This window comes from Gekko japonicus, unplaced genomic scaffold (genome assembly GCF_001447785.1).
Source record: "Gekko japonicus isolate JY-2015 unplaced genomic scaffold, Gekko_japonicus_V1.1 scaffold322, whole genome shotgun sequence".
Lineage (NCBI taxonomy): Eukaryota > Metazoa > Chordata > Lepidosauria > Squamata > Gekkonidae > Gekko > Gekko japonicus.
In genome coordinates, this window is record NW_015163616.1 from 245,322 (window position 1) to 268,792 (window position 23,471).

A 23,471-nucleotide genomic window follows, 5' to 3' on the forward strand; every position below is an offset into this window, starting at 1 on the left:
TCTAAGCTGAGTGTGAGCTTGCTCACTGGTTTTTTAGCCTCCGGCTCACACAGTTTTGTCTTAGCTCAGGAAGGATGGCTCCAGAGCAAACTAACTGATGCAGTGGCCAAATCGCTCGCTCACAACTTTAATGCCAGTAGCTCACCAAGTAGAATTGTTGCTCACAAGACTCCACAGTTTAGAGGGAGCACCTTCTTTGGGTGGTTTGGTGAGCAAAGTGTTGTAGTAACTGCATAATCCTGATCTTACTAATTGTCTAAAGTATGAATTTTTGAAACACCCACTCTCCCAGGATTCTGCAAATGATGCAAAACTGAATTATTGAAGAGGGATTTTCTACACAGGCAATAGGGTTCCCCTGTAGAAAATGGTTTACAGAGTTCTGTGGATAAATAAGTAGGAACTGTGGTCTATACTGCTAACAGGTGACCTGCATCCGACCGTCAGCTGCTCACTTTAAAGGGCAGGCAGGCAGCCATTTCAGGGCGTCCTTTCGCTTCCCCCCCCAAAAAAAAAGTGAGAGGGAGGGAAAGGATGCTTCTGGCTGCCTGTCTGTATTAGCCACAGTACAGTGTACTGGAAGTGACATCATTGGAAGGGGAAGCGACATCACTTGCCATTTGACCTGGAAGTGACATCACATGAAGTGACATCACAGGAAGTGACATCACAAAAGTCTCCTGGCTCCACCCCCAAAGCCCTCAGATATTTCTGGAGTTGGACTTGGCAACCCTACCTGCCACTTCTATCAACAGAAAAATCGCCCCCCTTTTCCTTCCGACCCTGCAATCCTCAACTTCCAGGCCTCCTGGGGTCCCCTTTTTTGGCTTCACCTCATCTGCTGGCCTCCCTCTGACTGCCCCACAGACTGGTTTCCCGGAACTCCCACTGCCTCTGTCAAAAGAAGAATCACCCCTTTTGCCTTCTGACCCTGCAATCTTTGACTTCTGGGCCTCAGGCCAGTTTCCCAGAACTCCCCCCGCTTCTATCAAAAGGAGACACCCCCCCTCTTTCCTTCTGACTGCAATCCTTGACTTCCGGGGCTCCTGGAGTCCCCTTTTTGTCCTGGCCTCATCTGCTGGCCTCCCTCTGACTGCTCCATAGGCCGGTTTCCTGAAGTTCCCACTGTTTCTTCAAAAAGGAGATTGCCTTTCTCTTTCTCCCCCAAGCCCCCAAGCCTCCTCTCTCTTCTGTGCTGCCATCGGTGTGCACCCCTCCTCTACCTCCACCAAGGCTGCAGAAGGGCTCCAGAAGTCCATCCTCCCATGGCTTTAATGATTAATTGATCAGCACCAGTGTGTCTGCTGCATGAACCCCCAACACGAACCACACAAACCTCCATAAAAACCATGGGGATTCGGGGGAGGTTGGTTGCAAGTGCGATCACATGACCCTCAGCTCACAAACCACGAGCCAGGTGATGTTCATGACAAAATTAGGTTCATGATGAGGTTCGTGCCCATCCCTAGAACCAAAAACTGCAGCCAACAATAAATGCATCACTCTCAGCATTTAATTAAAAATGGAAGAAAAGAAATTTCTTAGTGCATCAGTTCATTCCAGAAACAAGAGCTGGTAAATCAGAACTCCTAAAATCAAGGCAGCAGAAATACCTCTAATAATCTAACAACTTTTCAAAGCGCTCAAAGCTGTATCTGTATATTGTCATAGTCACAGTAATTTGTACAACAAGCCAGCAAAGGAGGCCTACAGAAGCCATGAGCCACCAAGCCCAAAACAACCTACCAGTCACTCACTGTAGCACACCAAGAACTTGTTAATGCCCTTCCCAGACTGATTTTGCACTCCTTAGGCAGGTAGCAATTACATGAGGTTTTTTGGGTCCCTAGTGGGCTACCAGACATGATGGAGGGAGGTGCTACGTTCAGCTTGATGTGCAGGCTGTTCAAGTTCCCCTGAAAGGTACTATTATCCCCATTTTACAGATGGTGGATGAAGCTGAGTGATAACCCAAGTGGCCTTGTGGGACCCAAACAACTTCCAGCTCACAAGCTCATGCATCTAACTACTATACATTCTATAAAATAAGAAATTCAGTGTTAGGAAGGGGTTTTTGTGATGGTTAAGGATTTGGAGCCACTCACCTGCAGAAGCAGCTTTGCTTTCTAATGCCTATGAACAGCCACAGAGGGACCTATCCACACATAAGGCAACAGCAAACCCAGCATCGCTGACACAAGCATACACCAAAGAGAGTGACAGCTAGCGCTTTGCTCTCTGACCAAATGCGGGCCTATGAAATGCAAGCTTGCAACCAAGAAGAGCTGGAACAAAAAATTCATACTTTTCCAAATTTGAAATTCTAATCCCAACTGTGAAATTCAGTCCTGAAAACTGAATGTTCAGAAATCAGAATTTCAGTTGGAAATTTGCCTGGCTACATGAAATGGGTTAATATGACAATTTACTGAAATCTGGTGCGAATTCAACAGCCAGTGTGTTTTTATCATTGTATGTCTGAAGTCAAGATACTGTCAAATGTTGATTGCCCTTGCAAAACCTTTGGATGTCAAGTTGATGCTGAAAATCAGTCACCCATCAAATATTTATGTACCCACCAAACATTTGACGAATACCCACCACAAAAATTCACAGAGGATTGTCCAGTGCAGAATGTTTAACTCTTTAGTGCACCCAGTTATATGTATAAAATAACCAAGCCCTCTTCTCTCAGCAGAGCTTGGAAAGCATCACTTACTGTCACAAGGGCTCATGTGGCAAGGCCTGACAAGCAGGGGCACGGGGAGACCACTACACACCGATCCATTTAATGCAATCTGATGCCCTTTAGCAGTGAGCTTTTGGCAGGTAGCTTTCCTTCTCTGGTTTCCAACACCACAGCTGACAGAGCACTGGGGAAAAAAGGATGCAGTCAAAGCAAGGTTAGTATCCTGTCTCACATGTGCTCCCACCACCCCTACTCTTACTAGATTTTTATGATCTGCTACAGAAGCCTTTTCTCTGGGTGCTTCTGTTTTCAAACTTTTTATTGGTGGTGACCAGAGACAGGGCCATCTAAGTGGTGGTGCCCTGTTTCTGGAATACTCTCCCCAGACAACTTCATATAGTAAGAAAATGAGGTAGGAACCACGTTAACTCTACTATTAACCAGATAATTTCCCCCCCCCCAGAGAAATCATTTTGATCCCTTTATCAACTGCTGCTTTGGTTTGTTCTTGATTTGTATCATCTCTGTCTGCATTTCCATTTTACACCAGCAAAATATTTCCCTAGATTTTAATGGCTTTAACTGGGTTTATTATTGAAATTTGGGTGTGGGATTAGTGCGGGAGCCACCTTGAAGACTTTAAAGTGAAAACACAGCTAACATAGTAAATAAGCACAATTTTAAAACAGAAGTGAGCTGTTGCTCTTTCACATGATATCCATTGCAGGCATGCACACAATTGGATCCTATTAAGTGTGATTAAAACAGAACTTGTGGACACAGCTCTTTCCAGCCTGATCCCTTCCTTCAGCAATAATTCGAGACCACTCAAAGACTAACACTGGGGATTGTAGGACACACGTGGACAAAAAATCCATGGGGGTGGGTGGTGGACTGCTATGAGGAAGAGGAACTGGCAGGCCACAATTTTGTGCCAACAAATGTTCAGGTACTAGCAGAAGTGATGTTAGAGAAAAGGAGAGCAATTCTGAAAGGTATCCCTGAATTTTCTTCCTCACTCCAGTCCTTAGGCTGAAGTCCTTAGGCTTTTAGTCCTCAAGGGTCCCACGGCCTCCAGAGCCAGCATTTTGGAGGCCTCTGAGGGCTACCAAGGGAAGGATCCAAGCCACAGATATATGTACCCTTCTGATGTACTCTTAGGCTGCAGTCACACACGTGAGATAAAGTGGGGGGGGGGGAGGCTATTTCCTCTGGAGGAATTTGACCCGCAGTTGCGCGATCACACAGTCCTCTGGAGCTGCAGGCACAGCCTGCCACTGCGTGATCAGACGCAAACACGGGTGAGTCGGGGGGGGGGTGCCGTTTGTTTCCAATGCGCTTAAACAAGGAATTGATGAATCGCATCTCCACACTGAGGGCTCCCTATGGAGTGTGCGATGATGTGCATACTGAGAAAGGGGGGGGAACAATAACACAGAGTCGGGATGGCCTGATCAGACCATCCCGATGCCATGAGAGCACGCTGGAGTGATCAGACACGGGAAAGCCCATCCATGGCCCGTCGCAACCTATTTACTACCGGATTTTCCCCAGGTGTCTTTTTACTCTGCTCTGTGGTGGAACAGAACAGGTTGCCGATGGGTGTGGGGCACCTCCCAGATGTTCGTGTCTGATCGCGCCCTTTAAACCAGCCCGGCATACGCGCCTATGTCTGGGATAATTGTGCATGTGATCGCAGCCTTAGCTTCAAGTTACTCACGCGTGACCATTCTCCCACCACCAGTTGTGGGGGGCAGTCGGTTTTTGCACAAGGTTTGTGAGCAGGCATTCTTGGCTCGTGGCATCTATTGTCAGGGAGTTCCAGAGAGCTACCATCCATCAAGAGCTGCCTGCAAGTCACTTTGCGGGTCTGGGTGCCTCTGCCGCACGTGTGGGAGCACTGGAGGAGAATTGGGATGAGACCAATCAAAAGTGTGCTTAGCCAAGAACCTCCTTCATGAATATATGATACTGCTTGTGAACCACATTTTCCAGCAACACCCGAACAATTGAGGGAATCCCAGTGCCATTTTCTCAACAGATGGTTTGGGCCACAAACTAATTTGCATATGCCACATCTCCCCCCCAAAACACACTGTTTTCTACAGTAACTCAGATCACATAAAAGGAGGGATTTATAGACAGCACCACTTCAGAATGGAGGTAGGAAGGCCGAATACACCTTCATATAAAACGCTTCCTGCATGTAGAAAGCTACATGCCAAGGAGGAGAACTCAAACTTCTCCTTGATATGATCATTTTTATATACTCCAGAAGAGCCTTAAGCATCTTGGGATCAGGAAGAACACAAGTTCAACCCAGTGATTGGTTAAAAAAATACAGGCTTTGAGTTTTTGACATAACAGCATCTATTTAAGAAAAGAGAGTTTGGGTTTAAAATATGAAAATATCTGATTTTTAAAGAATCCTAAGCCTCTAAAAGCAGTAATGCCCAAATTCCACCCATCTGACTTGCACACCCAAGATTCCCCCATGTTCATGTTTTCAAAGTTGCTATCATTCTTATGATGCTTTAACAATCCTGAAGAAAGGACACCCCTTTAGCTGCTATACCTTTGAGTATATCAGAGTATTTGAGAGGGAGGGAGGGAGGGAGAGATAACTTCAGAGAGTTCCTATTTATTTAAGGAGGTGTTCATTCTAAGTAATTTCGGAGGGGAAGCCAAATTAGTCTGCTGCAGCAAAATAAAGCAGGAGGTCCAGAGGGTACCTTAAGGATTAACAAAAATGTGGTTCCAGCAGCAGCTTTTGTTGACTGAGCTCTGGCTCAAACAAGGTTACAATGGAATAACTTGTGTTAGTCCTTAAGGTACCCTCTGGACCTCCTGCTTTATTTTGCTGCAGCAGACTAATTTGGCTTCCCCTCCGAAATTACTTAGAATGAACACCTCCTTAAATAAATAGGAACTCTCTGAAGTTAACTTTTATTCTGAAGTATGTAAGAGCTTCTGGATGTAAGCATTGTTGTTTTCAATCTATTTTACACAATTCTGATGCTAATTATCTATAGACACTGAAATGACACAGAAGAACGCTTCAGCTTGGAATCGCATAATTTTCTGTTGCTTATGAGGAAATCTCAGGTCTTTGAAACTCTACTTGGGAGTCTGGCAGTCCTGCCTAGAAAGGAAGGCTGACTGAAGCCCTGTTTGCAGGTACTTTTATTTTTATGGGGAACTATTCAACTGCAGAGCAAACCTGCCCCTGCCCCCCTGCAGTGTGAGATGGGGCTCTTAGCAAGAGGTATAGTGCCTCATCTGTCGTTCACATAAGCTTGGTCTAAGAACTACTCTATTCATTCAGGCAAGTTTTCTGCATGAGGCAACATTGCCTTTAGGAAGGGTTGCACCATCTTCTACATGGGATGGAGAAAGTTGACAAAGAATTTCTCTCTGTCTTATACTTCAGTAATTCAGGGGCACTCAATGACTGACAGATTATAGCTCAAGTATTGACAAAAGGAAGTACTTCTGTCTGTACTGTGTTATGAAATTGTGGAATACTTTGCCAGTGGATGTAGCGATGGCCACTGGCATACCTTTCTTTACAAGGGAATTAGGCAGATTCACGGAGGACAGGTCCATAAATGGTTACTAGCCATAGTGACTAAGTATTTATTTACTTCACTTATACCTCACCTTCCTCTCCAGTGGGCTGGTATTAAAACCCTGAATATCAATGCTAAGAGGCAACACCAAGCGAAGGTCTTGGCCTCTATGCCCTTTTCATTAGCCCTCCAAGGCAACTAATTAAAAAAATATGTTGGACTAGATGGACCACCAGCTTCATCTGACCAGGCTCTTATTTTCATCATTTGGGCATACCAAGCAACCTTTAGTGTAAGGTTGCCAACCTCCAGGTGGTGGCTGGAGATGTCCTGAGATTACAACTGATCTCCAGGTGACAGAAATCAGTCCATCTGGAGAAAATGGCCACTTTAGAAGTTGGACTCTCTGGCATTATGTCCCATAGAAGTCCTTCCCCCCAAACCCCACCCTTCTCAGTCTCCACCCCCAAAATCTCCAGGTATTACCGAACCCAGAGCTGGCAGCCCTACTTTAGTGCTACTCTGCTTGTACCCTATCTACCTGAAAGGAAGATCCAGTTGGTCAGTCATGTTGGTCTGAAGCAGTATGACAAATTTGTACAAATTTGTTGCACCTGAAAGGACGACTAGGATCCACCCCCCCACCCCCCAGATACATGATATCAAGGATAACGGGTGATATCTTAAATTCACATACAGGTTACAGTTCCATACAATAATGAAGCATCTTTTGTGTATAATCTCTTTTGGGGGAGAATCATCTTACATTCAAGTTCATCCTCCTTTCAGGTAAACACAGGTAAGTTACCACAAGCCTATAAAGCAGCTGATTATACCTGTTGCCATTCTTCAACGTGCCAAACCGGGGGGCAATCAACCTGGTTGCAAGCCTGCAAAGCATGTGGCTTTCCAACTTTGCAGTTTTCAGGCCCCACAGCAATTCTTCCAGGTTGCTGGCATTGTACCTCCCTCATCTGTATGCCCACACCACAAGTGGCCGAGCACTGTCTCCAGGGGCCCACCTGCCACCTGTGGGAAGAGCATATCAGAAGAGTCCTGTTAAGTCGCTCGCTTAACAAAGCAGTCGAAGAGTGATTCAGCAAGAACACAACTTTATTCTTCACTCGAACACAACTCTAACACAGATCAACATCTGATAGCCAGAACAGCCTTTACATTGCAGCTGTCCTGCTTTTAAACATTCCCGGCTAATGTAGCCACACCCACTGTGCAAATACCAACCAATAAGGTTGTTCACATAAGGACCAATCACGGATGATCCCGCTCAGGGAGCTTGCTAGGAGGTGATTGGTTAGGTGCTTCCTGGGCTAGTAACATGATTGGATGGATTTGGATCCTAGCCCAGGACGAAGCTTTACATTACACTTCAATTAGATGGTTCACAACATATCATGCATTCAAGGCAGCTTTAAATACACTACAAGTCTCATAAGCAGAACACAACCAGGAGCAAGACAGAACTGGAGGGAGGCTACTTTGCCAAGTGATTCCACTACAAGCAAAATGGCTGGTTATTTTAACATGACCTTGATGGTCCAGGCTAGTTCGATCTCATTGGATCTCAGAAGCTCTAGTTAATTGGCAATGGTTAGAACTTGGATGGGAGACCACCAAGGAAGGCCATGGTTGCTACACAGAGGCAGGCAATGGCAAACCACCTTGGTTTGTCTCCTGCCTTGAAAATCCTTGAAAAGATCATGTGCTACAGAATGTCCAAAAAAAGGGGAGGAAAGCTTTGAGCATGACCATGCCTGTTGCAGATATCAGTCTGAAGCATGGCTCCATTGGACCAGGAGCTAGCCTTGCCCCTCTGGGCTGCCTCAGAGCTGAGCACCCTCAGAATCCATGCTTCACCTTGAAGCATCCAGTGAGTGCACAGTGTAATGGGCAGAAGTGTGCCAGGCATTCCAAAAAACATAGAGGGGAAAGGCCATCTTCTTAGGCTCCAATGGAGTTGGTCTCTGTTGGCAGCAGGAGCAGGATTGCGACTTTTAGCCAAATATTTCATTTATTTATTGTCCATTTTTCTCATCGAGACTCAAGGTGGATAGCAGAATTACAAAAACAATGCAATAAAGACCAGTATAAGACATACAATGAACACTGCAATAAAACTGGGTCACATTGCTTAATGAACAATAAAATAAAAACATATGACAGATTAAATAACCAGTGTAGTAAGAAGACAGAGCAAAAAAGAAAATCTAAGTTTTCACAAGTGATTAAAACTACAACCCTATTGCTTTTACAGTTATATTGCCCATCTGCACATTTCTTTTACCACATCCCTATGAACATTCAAAAGCTAAACGAATAGCTATGCGTTAAAAAGCTAGGAAAGTTTAAATATATGTATCTGCCTCTTGTTCTCTAAAGCAGGGTCCTACCTTGGGGGGCAGACCCTTGTATTACACACACGAGTCATGGCAGGGGGCTTCTTGGAGTGGTCACACAAGGAGTCGTTTACCGCTTGCTTTGTTTGTTCGTGTATGCACATGGCAATGGCTTCCTGAGTCCCTAGGTTGCACAATACAGACACACATTCATAAAAGCAAAAGCAATTATGCATTCTCTAGGCATACGCTTAAAAACATATAGGAAGATGAGATGGATCCACATTTGAAGAGATGGGTCTGCCACCATCTTGTCTACTTTAGGAGGCATCCACACATTGTTAGATGACGTGCTGTCCTTCTTGCTACAGCAATCAATCATTCGCAGCTCGACTGACCTAGCTGCAACAGAGAACTACAGTGCAATATTCAACCATGTGTTTGACTTGAAATTCAGAACGCTATCCTGGATTTGCAGATCTCTTCTCATTTTATTGAAAGTCTGGCCCATGAATTGAGGGTACAGTTCATTCCACATGTTTTCAAGTGCCTTGGCATTCTCGTGCGCTTAGCATGTTGTATATATTAAAAAGTTGTTTCTACTGACAGTAGTGAACGAAAGACACTGGGAGTTCATTTTAGTATGGAAGCTTTATTGGTACTACTTGGAAAGAGTAGAAAACTTCTAATGTGATATGCAAGATCGAAAATGGTCATAGTTCAGGGAATTTGTTTCCTTCCTTCTAACCTCATTTCCCACAGTGGCTTTAGAGAGCCCACAAATCTGATTTCAAGGCAGCTTAATATTTTTGCTTTCATTAAAAGATTTGCAAAGTTTCAAGCATGTTTGCTCTTTTGCTGCATTTCCTAATAAAAATCTGGTGTCCTTTTATTTGTTTAGAATATATTAAAACCACACGTTTTTATTCCACTTCAGCTTTTTAAAAACCTTTACTACTGCTAAACAACTTCTGCCATAAATAACTCTTCTCCTAATTCATCATGAAGGGTTTTTCTTGACAGTCCTTGGTTGCTAAAAAGGCCCATTTTTATTTTAGCTGACTCTGTGGAAACACTCAGAACTGGAAATGTCTCCCCCATGGTTAGTGGTGTGGTGTTTTACGACTTTCGGGTAATTGGCTAGAGCACGGGTGAGGGTTTTTGTTCCTAGATATGAGTGACAAGTGATTTTCATAATGGGATCGCAACCACTTCCATCTGTCCCCAATCATTCATACATACACACAGCATATATTGCACATGCACAAGCTCATGTGCACATGAACGCACGCACACACAGTGTCCTTATTGTGTCATAACTGGGCATTCCCCATGGCCCTACAAGGGAACAAACCAACCCACAATTTGGAAAACAGTTTTTGGCAGGCATATCTTGTTCTTCATTACCAGATTGACCACATTTGATATTGTGCCATCAATAATCACAGCAACTGCCTTCAAAAAACAACAAAATACACTTACTGGTATCAGTGAAGAAAGTAAATAACACCTCCTAAGAGGCTGTAGCTCAGGAGTACAGTCCACTTATGTGGCTCAAGGTTTCTGCAGTCAGTAAACTGAAGGCAAAGGCCTCTGCCCAAGTCCCTGAAGAGCTTCCTTAGATAAAACTGTTTTGGCCTAACAAAGCAGACTTTGACATTTGGCTCAATGATACATTTACATACACTTTTTATGCTTTGTTTTGTTTTTTTATTTTACCTCTTGTCTACTTTCTCAAAATCAAGGCACTGATTGAAAGTGTATTTTCTCCCCCTTTCCCTCTTATTGCACATGCTAAATTGAAGAAATGAGGACATGTTCCACATTTCCTCTTTAAAGGCAGATAAAGAAGGTGAGATGAGATGGGAAATGCCAGTTGGGCTTTTATAATTCCTGTCCAAGTTTTATAGCAAGTGCATTGCAACCTTCTGAACAATACGCCAATAAAACTATAAATAGGAAAAATAGTTTTATGCAGCTCAGGTACTCTAATGGTGTATAATTGGGGGGGGCGGGGGATGACACACACACCAAGGCCAGGATCCAAAAAGCTACTTTAAGTACATCTAAGTGGGATTGCTTGAAACTTTTTTTCTTTGAACAGCGAACTGTATCACCAACACCTTTAAAAAGCCTCAGACATTTCAGAGAAGCCTTGACATGCAGCTCTGAGAGCCCCCCTGAGGAAGTTCATGGGGGGTTGGGGCCCTAGCATTTGAGTGCATTTGACATGAACAAGTTTGATCAAAGGGAAGCAGTTTTTGAAGGTATTTTCTATTGGGGCTACCTGAAACCAATTCTGCTACTTATCAGCAAAGCAGAAATTAAGTCTCAGAACCGAGATGGTAGACTGAGCCAGACCCTCAGTCTACCATGGTATTGTCTACTCTGACTGGCAGCTGCTCTTCAGTGTCTCAGGGTCTTTCATGTCACCTGCTAACTGAACCTCTTAACTGGGGACTGAATCAGGCAGATGCTCTACTACTGAGCCAGCTCTCCCCTGAAAATATTTAGAGAGGACAAACACATGAAGCTGCTTTATATGGAGTCAGACCACTGATCTGTTCAGGTCAATATCGCCCACTCTGACTGGTAGAGGTCTTTCCTAACACTGGCTGACTCTTTTTTTCTGGAGATGCCGGATACTGAACCTGGGCCTTTCCATATGCAAACAAGATGCTCTGTCACTGAGCCACAGCCCCACCCAAACATCTTGGCAAGGAGATGCCACACAGCAAATCCATAGGAGAGCTGCAGCCATGCACTTTACAGTTCCTGTCAGGTCTGGAGTCTTTAGAATAGTTAGTTGAAGAGCAGGCAGCAACACAACAGAAGGAATACTATGCAGAAACATCGGCCTGACTATGCCATCATTACCAGCCCATCCACAAATGTGCATTTGCATAGCATCTGGCTCACTCACCATGGACACATGAAGCTGCCTTATACCAATTCAGAACATTGGTCTCTCAAGGTCAGGACTGCCTACTCTGACTGGCAGTGCTTCTTCTGGGGACCTGGGGAGAGATCTTTCACATCCCTTATTACTACCTGATGGAGATGCCAGGGACTGAGCGTAGGACCTTCTGCATGCAAAGCAGGTGTTCTTCCACTAAGTCACAGCCCTTTCCTGTGGCTCCATGGTACAGCACCTGCCTTGCAGGAACAAAGTCCCCAGTTCAGCGCTCCAACAGGTAAAGGAAAGACCACAGAGGAGTCAGAGGGCAAAGATGTACTTCCGCCACAGTTGAAAGTGCTTAAAGTCCAGTGGAGAAAGCCATTCAAAATTGTTTTAATGGTGATATGATGCTAGCCCAGCACTGTTCTTACTCAGCCAATACTACTTAGTTCTCTTCTCAAAGGAGCTTGATATATTATTATATAATATAATGTAATATGCCTTATACAGTGCCTTGGAATAGTTGCACTGATAACTCTGCAAAATTATAAAATGTTATCATAACCAACTTATAGTTTTCAGACACCATCTCTTTGTCCAGCAAGCAATCACATTCAATTGATGCAGCATTCACTTATAGTTTATTAATTTAAAAAACACAAAGATAATTGACACTGAAAAGAGAAAGACACGGAACAACTGCAATTTAATAATGGCCAATAGTATCAACTCTTCTAGGCTTGAAAGCTAATTGCAAAATTTATTAAGTGCTCTAACTCAGGTAATTTAAAATGAATGATGCCCTTGCTCATGAGCTCAACTTATAATTTATATAAAATATATTCAAGATACAGCCAACCAAACAAATCTTGATGCTGTGTTACAGCATTTCAGTGTCCCTTTCTTTCAACATGATCCTTCAGGCTTTTCAGTTGTGATTCTTCTAGTGCTTCAAAAATGAGCAAAATCTGTTGGACCAGAAACCAGGGGTTGGATCCAAACTAAATTTTCCATTAGTGAACAGAACTGTGCTGCCTTTCCCCTTCTCTTGCAGCCCACTGATCTCCACAAAGTGCTGCTCCTGGTGGACAGGAGACCCTGCAGAACGATGTGAGGGGGACCTGCAGTGGAAAAGGAAAGATGGCAGACAGGTGGGTACCTAGGAAGTCTAGTGCAAGGAAGCAAGGGCACAGGCCTCGCAACCTTACACATAGAAACACGCAGCTGGAAGGGAACTCAAGGGTCATCTAGTCCACTCCCTGCACAATGCAGGAAACTTACAACTACCTTCCCCCTTCACTCCCCCAGTGACTGCTGGTCTATGCCCAGAGAAAGGCAAAAAAACCCCTCCAGGATCCCTGGGCCATCTTGTCCTGGAGGAAAATTCCTTCCTGAGACCACAGGAATCTCAGTTTCAAAAACAATTTGTCATGCATTGAGGGAGAGGGGGAAGAAAAGAATCATCGAATCATAGAGTTGGAAGGGACCTCCAGGGTCATCAAGTCCAACCCCCTGCACAATACAGGAAATTCATAAATATCTCCCCCCCTCCATATGCCTAGTGACTGCTGTTCCACACCCAGAAGATGACAAAACTGGCCTGGAGAAGAATTGCTTCCTGACTCCAAAGGGGCGATCAGCATTTCCCTGAGCCTGTAAGAAAGGGCCACAAGAACCAAGCACTGATGCAACCCTTCCTGTCCTCCCTCTCATGATCTGCCTAAGTACACAGAATCAGCATTGCTGTCAGATGGCCATCTAGCCTCAGATTGAAAACCTCCAAAGAAGGAGAGCCCACCACCTCCGGGGGAAGCCTGTTCCACTGAGGAGCAACCGCTCTAACTGTCAGGAAGTTCTTCCTAATGTTTAGATGAAAACTCTTCTGATTTAATTTCAACCCGTTGGTTCTGGTCCAACCTTCTGGGGCAACAGAAAACAACTCTGCACCACCCTCTACATGACAACCCTTCAAGTACTTGAAGATGGTTATCGTATCACCTCTCAGTCGTCTCCTCTCCAGGCTAAACATAGCTCCTTCAACCTTTCCTCATAGGACTTGGTCTCCAGACCCCTCATCATCTTCATTACCCTCCTCTGGACATGTTCCAGCTTGTCTATATCCTTCTTAAGTTGTGGTGCCCAAAACTGAACACATTACTCTAGGTGAGGTCTAACCAGAGCAGAGTAAAGTGGTACCATCACTGTGTGATCTGGACACTATACTTCTGTTGATACAGCCCAAAATTGCATTTGCCCTTTTTAGCTACTGCACCACATTGCTGAATCATGTTCAGTGTATGGTCTACTAAGACCTCTAGATCCTTTTCGCACATACTACTGCCAAGGCAATTCTTCCCCATCCTATAATGATACATTTGATTTTTCCTACCTAAATGCAGAAGTTTACATTTTATCCCCATTGAAATTCATTTTGTTTTAGCCCAATTTTCCAGCCTGTCAAGATCATCCTGTATCCTGTCTCTGTATTCTACTGTATTTGCTATCCCTCCCAATTTAGTATCATCTGGAAATTTAATAAGCATTCCCTCTATCCCTTCATCCAAATCACTGATAAAGATGTTGAACAAAACAAGGCCCAGGACAGATCCTTGAGGCACTCCACTTGTCACTCCTCTCCAAGAAGATGAGGAACCATTCCCAAGCACTCTTTGGGTGTGATCTGTCAACCAGTTACAGATCCACCTAACAGTCATAGGATCCAAACCACATTTTTCCAATTTTTCAACAAGAATATTATATGGAACCTTATCAAAAGCCTTACTGAAATTAAGATAAACTATGTCTGCAGCATTTCCCTTATCCAGCAAGGTAGAAAGAAAGGCTTATGCTTATGACATTTGTCCCATGTTTCTTTGGGGAAGGGCCATGGCTCATTGGTAGAGCATCTGCTTGGTAAGCAGAAGGTCACAGGTTCAATCCTTTGCATTTCCAGTTAAAAGATCCAGCAGTAGGTGATGTGAAAGACCGCTGCCTGAGGCCCTGGAGAGCCACTGCCAGTCTGAGTAGACAATACTGACTTCAATGGACCAGTGGTCTGATTCAGTATAAAGCAGCTTGATGTGTTCATGTGTATCCAGGCCTCAGGGTTTTGTTTTTAATTTGCATTTAATTCAGTAGCTATTAGAACAAAAACCTTTTAAGAATTTGTTTTTTTAGGTAAAACATACCTCCATCACAAGTGGCTGAGCAAGGAGTAAAACCAATATATTCCCAGTCATAGATGACATCGGTCTCTTCAGAGTGTGAAAATCCCAGGTTGTAAGGTGCAGGGTCCCCATCGCACGACTCCAGGTGGCAGCTGCGTTCAGTTGGTGGCTTGGGTTCCTCACACTCTTCATCGGGCAGCTCCACCTCAGTCTGAGTAAATGCGAGATAAATACGGCACTTCACTGCACGCACCTGAACACCGTGACCACAAGAGGCACTGCAAGGGGACCACGGCTCAGGGACAAACCTGCAATTAGACCACAGCACAAGGTTCTTGAGGAGGTTCCACACGTTGTCCTCTCTTCACCTGAATCTATAACAAAGGCTTCCTGTTTCTGCCTATCAAAAGTGGAAACCTGGAACTGGTTCACATGTGTAGCACCTGTGCCACAGCAGTGAGGGCCCATGCTGCAGTTGCAACAAATGTGGTGATTCCTCACAAGGACCAGCCCAGTGCACAGGCTAGAAACCTGGAAAGCTCCCCGGTGCCGTGTGCAAGCAGCTTAACAGCTAAATCAGTTCCAACATGGCATCCAGTGGCTTGAGCTTCAGCAAAACTTAAGAAGGAAGCTCCACAGTTGGGTAGCAGCCACTGCAAAGACTAGAGCTTATTATATATCCTGGAGGTTTTTTTGTCATCTTCTGGATGTGGGGCAGCGGTTGCTGTGGGTGTGGAGGGGGAGGTATTTGTGAATTTCCTGCACTGTGCAGGGGGCTGGACTAGATGGCCCTGGAGGTCTCTTCCATCTCTCTGATTCTATGATTCTATGTGAGCTTGGTGCCTTACCCAGATGCTCTGGTGGCTACAAGAGGTGAGAATGACACAAGGGGAAAGAACAGACTTAAGTGCAAGGTGATGCACATTGGAGCCAAAAATCCTAAATATAAATACACATTGATGGGGTCTGAACTGGCAGAGACTGATCAGGAGAGAGATCTTGGAGTTGTAGTGGATAACTCGCTGAAAATGTCGAGACAGTGTGTGACTGCAATAAAGAAGGCCAATGCTATGCTGGGGATTATTAGGAAGGGTATTGAAAACAGATCAAGCAATATCATAATGCCCCTATACAAATCAATGGTGAGACCTCATTTGGAATACTGTGTGCAGTTCTGGTCACCACACCTTAAAAAGGATATTATAGCTTTGGAAAAAGTGCAGAAAAGGGCAACTCGAATGATAAAAGGGTTGGAACACTTTCCCTATGAGGAAAGGTTAAAGCGCTTAGGGCTCTTTAGCTTGGAGAAAAGACGACTGAGGGGTGACATGATCGAGGTTTATAAGATTATGCATGGGAAAGAGCAGGTAGAGAAAGAGGTACTTTTCTCCCTTTCTCACAATACAAGAACTCGTGGGCACTCCATGAAACTGCAGAGCGGTCGGGTTAGAACGGATAAAAGGAAGTACTTCTTCACCCAAAGAGTGATTAACACATGGAGTTCACTGCCACAGGAAGTGGTGGAGGCTACAAGCATGGATGGCTTCAAAAGGGAATTAGATAAGCATATGGAGCTGAGGTCCATCAGTGGATTTTAGCCACAAGGTATAGATAGGGGCTCTGGGGGAAGTGATGCTCTGTCTTCTTGGTGCTTGGGGGGGGGGTCAACAGTGGGAGGGCTTCTAATATCCTGGCCCCACTGCTGGACCTCCTGATGGCACTGGTATTTCTGGCCACTGTGTGACACAGAGTGTTGGACTGGATGGGCCTTTGGCCTGATCCAACATTGGCGTCTCTTATGTTCTTATGTTCTTAAGTTGGAAGCAGACCATACTTTTCAAGGGACTTGAAAGCAGTTTGAGAGAGGCACTGGCTCCCACACAGAGCAATTTTTTAGAAAGACCCCCCCATTGCCACTTGTCACTCCTGCTTTGAAGAATTTCTTTTAATTTAAAAAAACTACTAAATCCTGTTTATCAAAAGTGGAATGTGTGTATGCACCGTAACAATTCATTTTTTAAAAAATTAACAATTTTTCAAAATTTTACAGAGAATACAACTAAAGAGAAAGAGAAATGCTTACAGTAATATATAACGTTATAACATCAACAGAAAATCATATTGTAATACATAGGATTCTTTGGAAGTATTTGTATTTCCATTAGGTAGCTCACAATTGGAAACCAAATAGGTACAATTTTTTCTGGTATGTATAGATGAATTATTACCAGTGTTAAATGACAATGTACTTAAAATAATCCCAATTTTTTGTTAGCCACTGTTGAACCGAGGGAGCTTGTTTTTCTATCCATGTGGTTGCTATCAAATTTTTTGCTATCATCAAAAGTGTAGAAACTGTTTCTTGTTGTTTTGATGTCATTTGAATATTCTTCCAATATTCTAGTAATATTATAGCTGGGTTTAAGGGAAATTTTATTGAAACCATTTTTTTCTATTTTTTAAAGTATATGGATCCAGAATTTTTGGATTGAAACACAAGACCACCAGCAGTGTATCAGATCTGCTGTTTGTCCACATTGTTTTTTACAATTAGGTGCAAATATCTTGTTTATACTATGTCTTGTTTTTGGCAAAATATTCCATCTGGTAAGTATTTTAAATGCCTGCATCTTAATAGTAAAGATTTTAGATGTTTGACTGGGGGAGCTCCAAATTTGTTCCCAGTCTTCTTCAGTTAGTTTAAGTTTAAGATCTTCAGACCATTTTTCCTGATATATTGATTTTTCTTCATCTGCCTTGTTTAACATGTGATATATATTTGTAATTAAACCAGGTTCTTGTTCCTTTCCTTCATTTAATAATGTTTAAAAAGGTGTCATGTGTCGTGTTCTAGTTTGTTTCAGTTGGGGTGATTCTAATAGGTGTTTAATTTGTAGGTATATTTATACCAAAGTACCTTATGTTGTGTAATATTTTCTAATTTCGTTTTTTCAATAATTTTATCTTTTTCCAAAAAGTGTTTTATCTTTGTAATTCCTGATTTTTGCCAACTTTCAAATTCTTTGGTGTCCTGTCCTGGGACAAACCAACTTTGGTTCATATAAGAGGCTTGATTTGATACTTTAGGAGCTAACAGTTCTTTTCTCTTATACCATATTTTTAGTGAGGTTTCTAATAAATTTGTTTGATTTTTGTTGAGTAGATATCAGTTTTCCAGATCCCATAGTAATTCATATAAAGAACTTGTCGTCTTGTGATTCAAATTCAGTTCTATTTTTACCCAATCTGGGGGTTGTGTATTGGTTGCTGCTTTAATTAGTGTTGCTATATTGGAGGATTCATAGTACATGTATAGGTTGGGTAAGTCTATACCTCCTCTTGTCAGTGTCCTGGAGAGAGTTTTAAAATGTACTCTGTGTTTTTTGTTGTTCCAAAGGAACTTATTTAAAATCTGTTGCCAATTTTTTATTATTGTCTTTGGGATAAATATCGGGAGGGCTCTGAACATAAAAAGATATTTAGGGAGAATGAAATTTTTAATTAAATGTAATCTATATGTCCAATTTAGTGTTTTTACATCCCATTTTTTAATATGTTTTAACTTCTTCTCATAACTTTTTAAAGTTACATTGGAATAGTTGTTCTAAACTTTGAGGAATGTATACTCCTAAGTATCTCCAAGGTTTATTTGAATGTAGGTAATGAAATTCTTCTATGATTCGAATCAGTTGTAATTGACTTATATGTATAGGGTGTAATGCTGATTTTTCTTTGCTGAATGTTAGGCCTGATATCTGCCCAAATTCTTCAGTGATTTCCTGTAAGGTTTTCAATGATTGCACAGGGTTTGTTATATATAATATTAAGTCATCGGCGTATAAAGAAAGCTTATATTCTTGAGTATCTATTTTTATGCCTTTTATATCTTCAGATTTACGTATGATCTCTGCCAGGGGTTCCATAGCCAAAATAAAAAGCAAAGGGGACAACCCTGCCTTGTTCCTCGCTGTAGCAGAATTTTATAGGAAGTTTGGTTATTAATTTTTAGGGTAGCACTGGAGTTAGTGTATAGTGCCTATATTGTTCTTTGGAAGTTATTACCAAACCCCATTTGTTTAATTATATTTCCCAGATATTTTAAGTTAATGCTGTGAAACGCTTTTGTCACATCCAATGAAAGCTTCATTCTTTTGAGTTTCGCAGTAATGAATTAGGTCTATTGTTTTTCTTATGCTTTCTGTGATGTTTCTATTTGGTAAGAAACCTGTTTAGTCTTTACTTATGTAGTCTGAAAGTATGTGCTTTAATCTATTTGCTATGATTTTAGTAAAAAGTTTTGAGTCTGTATTTAGAAGAGTAATGGGGCGGTATGATGTTGCTAAAGTTTGATCTTTCAATGGTTTCTGTATTAGAATTATTTCTGATTGTTGCCATGGTTTCGGGAGGTTCCCCATTTCAGTGATGTTGTTATACAGTGCTACTAATGTATCTACTAATTCAGGTTTGAAAACTTTATAAAATTCAAATGGGTAACCATCTGGGCCAGCTGCTGAATTCTTTTTTGTTTGAGTAATTGATTCTATCACTTCTTGTTTTGTTATTGGGCTTTCAAGCAATGTTTTATGTTGCTTTGAAATTATTTTTAAAGCATTTTTTTGTAAATATATATTTTTTAAATTTAACTTTAGACTTTATATCCCGCTCGAACCCTCTTTCTCAGGGGGTCTCTGAGCAGCTTACAAGTGGTGCTAGTCACACAATTTTTCCCTAACTAGGGCCACAGAGTCTGTAGGGGTGAGACTACCTACCAGCACCCCTGTGGTGGTTGGTGTGTTTGTTCTTGGCTCGGCACTCCGATCATCTCCGGCGGGCTCCTATTTTGACGTTCCGGCGACAGTTCTTTTTTCGGGGCACGCGACTCACGCCTTCTTCCGGCCCCAGCAATGTCCTTCCGGCTCTGCTGCGCCAGCGCTCGACGTCATCGCGCACCCGTCTCGACGGCAGTCGCCTGGATGTTTCTTCCCTGACCACCAGGGATCGCTCTGCCGGTCGTAGTAGCTTGCTGCCACCGCCGCCATCTCGCCAGTGTCTCGCCACGCCACGCCACCTCTGACTTTCTGGAGCCAACTTTCTACTATTTTTTCCTCTTTTATTTCTCTAGCTTTATATAGATCAGAATAAAAGGCATCTAAGATTTGTGTTATATGTCTCATTTTGTATCTTTCCTGTTTTGTCTTTAAGTACGCTTATATATCTAGAGGCTTGTTTTTCTTTAACTCTCCAAAATAGTATTTTTAGTGTTTTGGGGGATTTCTCCCAATATTGTTGTTTAATATATATATGAGATCTTTTTGAATTTTATTTGTGATTACAGTTTCTAAAATCTTTCTTTCAGCCATTAGATGCTTGAGAGTTATCTTATTTCTAGTTATTTTATGTTATTTTTCCAAATTCAGAATCTTTTGTTGTAATGTGTTAATGGTTTCTTCTTTTGCTTTTTTTAGGTGTGAGGACATTGAAATTAAATGCCCTCACAGAGTGGTTTTCAGTGCATCCCAATTGTTTTGGTGTGAAGTATCCAAAGCTTTGTTAAGCTCTAAAAAGATTTTTATTTGTTCTTTTATTTGATGTTGAATTTCAGGGTTTATCAAGATTGATTTGTTTAGTGACCATTTCCTTGTTGTTTTGGTATTGTGTTGATGTTCAAATTTACAGGAGATTGGGGCGTGATCGGACCATATTTTTAAGTCTATTTCAGCTTCTTTGGTTTTGGTTAAAATTGTATTGATCTATTGATATATAATTTATTCTTGTATAAGAATTAAATCTCGGGGAATAGTATGTGTAATCCCTCTCCTGAGAGTGTTTAATCCTCCAAATATCAAACAAGCCATGGCATCTAATCAATTTTTGCAATTCAGTTTTATGTCCGTTACCCTTTGTTGTTTTAGATCTGTCTAGACCAGTGTGCATTATAAAGTTAGTCTCCCCCCAACAATACATTTCCTTCACTAAAGGAGTTCAGTTTCTCTAGTGTGTTTTTAACAAATTGAATTTGATTTACATTTGGTGCGTACAGTGTTCCCAGCATTGTCAAAGTACCATTCAATTCCCCCTTAATGAAAACAAACCTGCCTGATTGATCTACCATGGTTTCTTTGCAATTAAAAGGAACTGTCTTTGCTATTAAAATTGCAGTGCCTCTAGCTTTTGATGTTCCTAGTGAGGTATATTGTTTATCATACCAGGTCGTTGCTAATATCTGGTCAGGTTTTTTGTTAAAGTGAGTCTCTTGTAAAAAGACGATTTCTGGTTTGGTTTTTAAGATCTGTGTTGTAATTTGTTTGCGCTTGATTTTGTTATGAATTCCCCTCACATTCCAAGACATTACTTTGTACATTCTTAATTCAATTTGATAGTGTCTCTAAAATAAGCTCAATCCTGTTGTACCAACCGCTATTATTTCCCTGTTGGGTTTTTCTTAACTATTTGTCCCTTTCTCTTCCCCTGACAAAGGAGCTGCGGTGGCTCAAGTGGTTAAGACGCTGAACTGCAGGCTGTAGAAGGTCAATAGTTCAGCAGTTCAAGACCCGGGTGCCGCATGATGGAATGAGCACCCATCTCTAGTTCCAGCTCCTGCCAACCTAGCAGTTCGAAAGCAAGAAATTGCAAGTAGATAAATAGGTACCACTTCAGTGGGAAGGTAAAAGCGTTCCGTGCACCTTGGTGTTTAGTCATGCCAGCCACATGACCATGGAAATGTCTTCGGACAGCGCTGGCTCTTCGGCTTTGAAACGGAGATGAGCACCACAACCCTAGAGTCGGATTTGACTGGCTTTCGAGAAAGGGAACCATTACCTTTACCTTCCCCTGACTCTATAACCGTTCCTTAACCTTTCTAACCTCTATAAACTGTCTCAACAAACTTTTAACTTCATTTATAAAATTATTTCTACCTTTTGGGCTTTCCTAACCTAGCCCTTTTTCTGTCTTGTTAAGCTTTCCTAAGTCTTCTCCTTTACTTGGAGCTAGTTTCTTAACTAAATCCCCTTCCCCTTTCCCACTTCCCTCTGAGTATTTTAAGAAAACATTTGTTGCTATAAACATTAGTTAGTTATACAGTTGCTTCTTAAATTCGTTTTTTCTAAACCAAAGCAAGTTACATTATATATATATGCAGTTGACATACCATTGTCTGAGCAATTGCTTTACAATGTTGTTTTGTTAGTAGGTATTCTCACTGGAACTTTGCTGGCTTTTATTGGTGTTAAAGTCATAGAGAGTCTCCTTTTTGCAGATTTTTTTGTTGATTCTGGTGGTGGAGCAAGGTTTAATAATTGCAGAAGTCGGGTTCCACTGTCTTCATCAGACACATGATAAAGCTTGCCTTGGTGTTTCACTGTTAGTTTTCCTGGGGTGCTCCATCTGTAGAATTGTAATGTATTCAGATGCTGCCATGAATGCATTAGATGTAACGTGAAACATCTCATTGGGAAGCAATGTAAAGCTTCGTCTTGGACAGGGATTCAAGTCCAAGACAAATGCGTCCAATCACATTCAAGCAAGCTGGAAGCGGGAACGTGTGTGATTGGTCCTTATGCGATCAACCTGATAGGTTGTTATCTGTAAAGTAGGAGTGGCTATATTAGCCAGGAATGTTTAAATACCGAGCAGTTTCAATGGGCAAACTGTTCGGGCTATCAGATGTTGTACCGTGTTGGAGAAGTGATCGTGAAGAAGAATAAACTTGAGTTTTGGCTGAAATCACTCTCTGACTCTTTGTTAAGCTCAGGACTTAACAATTGGCAACGAGGATGGGATTCTAGCGAAAAGCTGCGAGACCCTGCAACTTCGCTGATGTGGAGGAGGCCCTCTGTGACCGGCTGGTGTGCGGCATGAAGGATGAACGGCTGCAGCAGCGGTTGTTCGCAAAGAAAGAGCTGACCTGGGCAGATGCCTACACAGAGGCCATCGCCGCAGAAGCAGCCGACAAATCGACCTGTGAGGTGCGTCAGCGTTTGGCAACTACCGAGCTGCGCGTCCACCACCAGGGGGCCGATAGTGAGTGCGAGGGCGAGCAAAGTGACGTCTGCATCGTGAAAGGGCGAGCGAACAAGCAGACCCCAGTGAAGACTTCGAGCGGCCCGGCCTGCACCGGTTGTGGCGGGAAGCACCTTCGAGAGCAATGCTGGGCCAAGGACGTCAACTGCCGAACGTGCGGCAAGAAGGGCCACATCACTCATGTCTGCAGAGCACCCAAGGTTTCCACGCCAGCAGCATCTTCCCGGAATCAACGTTCACGAGCAGCAGACCGTGAGGACAGCTGCCAGACGACCTCGAGCCTGTCAGCCAAGCCATCGGTTCGTCGCGTCGGAGGAACGGGGAAGATCCACGTGACCGTCAGCCTCGACGGAGTTCCCTGTTGTATGGAGGTCGACTTCGGATCATCCGTGACCGTCCTGTCGTCCCACACGTGGCAGCGGCTGTTCCCGACCAGAAGTCGGCGGCGTTTGAAAGCCGCAGATACACAGGTGTCCGATTTTCAGGGGAAGCGCATTCCTCTGGCGGGGAGGGATACCTTTACGGTTGAATTTAAGGGCAAGTGTGCTGAGCTGTCTTGTTTAATTGCTGAGGGGAACCGATTGAACTTACTCGGATTAGAGTGGTTTGAACCACTAGGTATAGCAATTACCAGTGTGAATGCAGTATCGGAAAATAAATGGTCTGTATTGTATAAAGATTTTCCTGATGTGTTCGGGGGTGGTCTTGGAAGGTACAAGGGGGCCCCAGTGTCTTTTGAGCTCGATCTCTTTGTGACCCCAATCCGTTTGA

General features: G+C 42.9%; 1 protein-coding gene across 1 annotated transcript in view; it reads right to left on the reverse strand.

Moving 5' to 3' along the window:
* Window positions 1-23,471, reverse strand: part of LOC107107164 (ADAMTS-like protein 3) — a 263,683-nt gene that overhangs the window by 59,638 nt on the left and 180,574 nt on the right. Inside the window, exons 13-19 of the mRNA XM_015407420.1 lie at window positions 23,111-23,122; window positions 21,414-21,426; window positions 14,700-14,986; window positions 8,667-8,796; window positions 7,095-7,287; window positions 4,410-4,589; window positions 2,720-2,873 (exon numbers count right to left, since the gene is read on the reverse strand). Coding sequence (XP_015262906.1) covers window positions 2,720-2,873; window positions 4,410-4,589; window positions 7,095-7,287; window positions 8,667-8,796; window positions 14,700-14,986; window positions 21,414-21,426; window positions 23,111-23,122 — 969 coding nt within the window. The remainder of the gene's footprint in view (window positions 1-2,719; window positions 2,874-4,409; window positions 4,590-7,094; window positions 7,288-8,666; window positions 8,797-14,699; window positions 14,987-21,413; window positions 21,427-23,110; window positions 23,123-23,471) is intronic.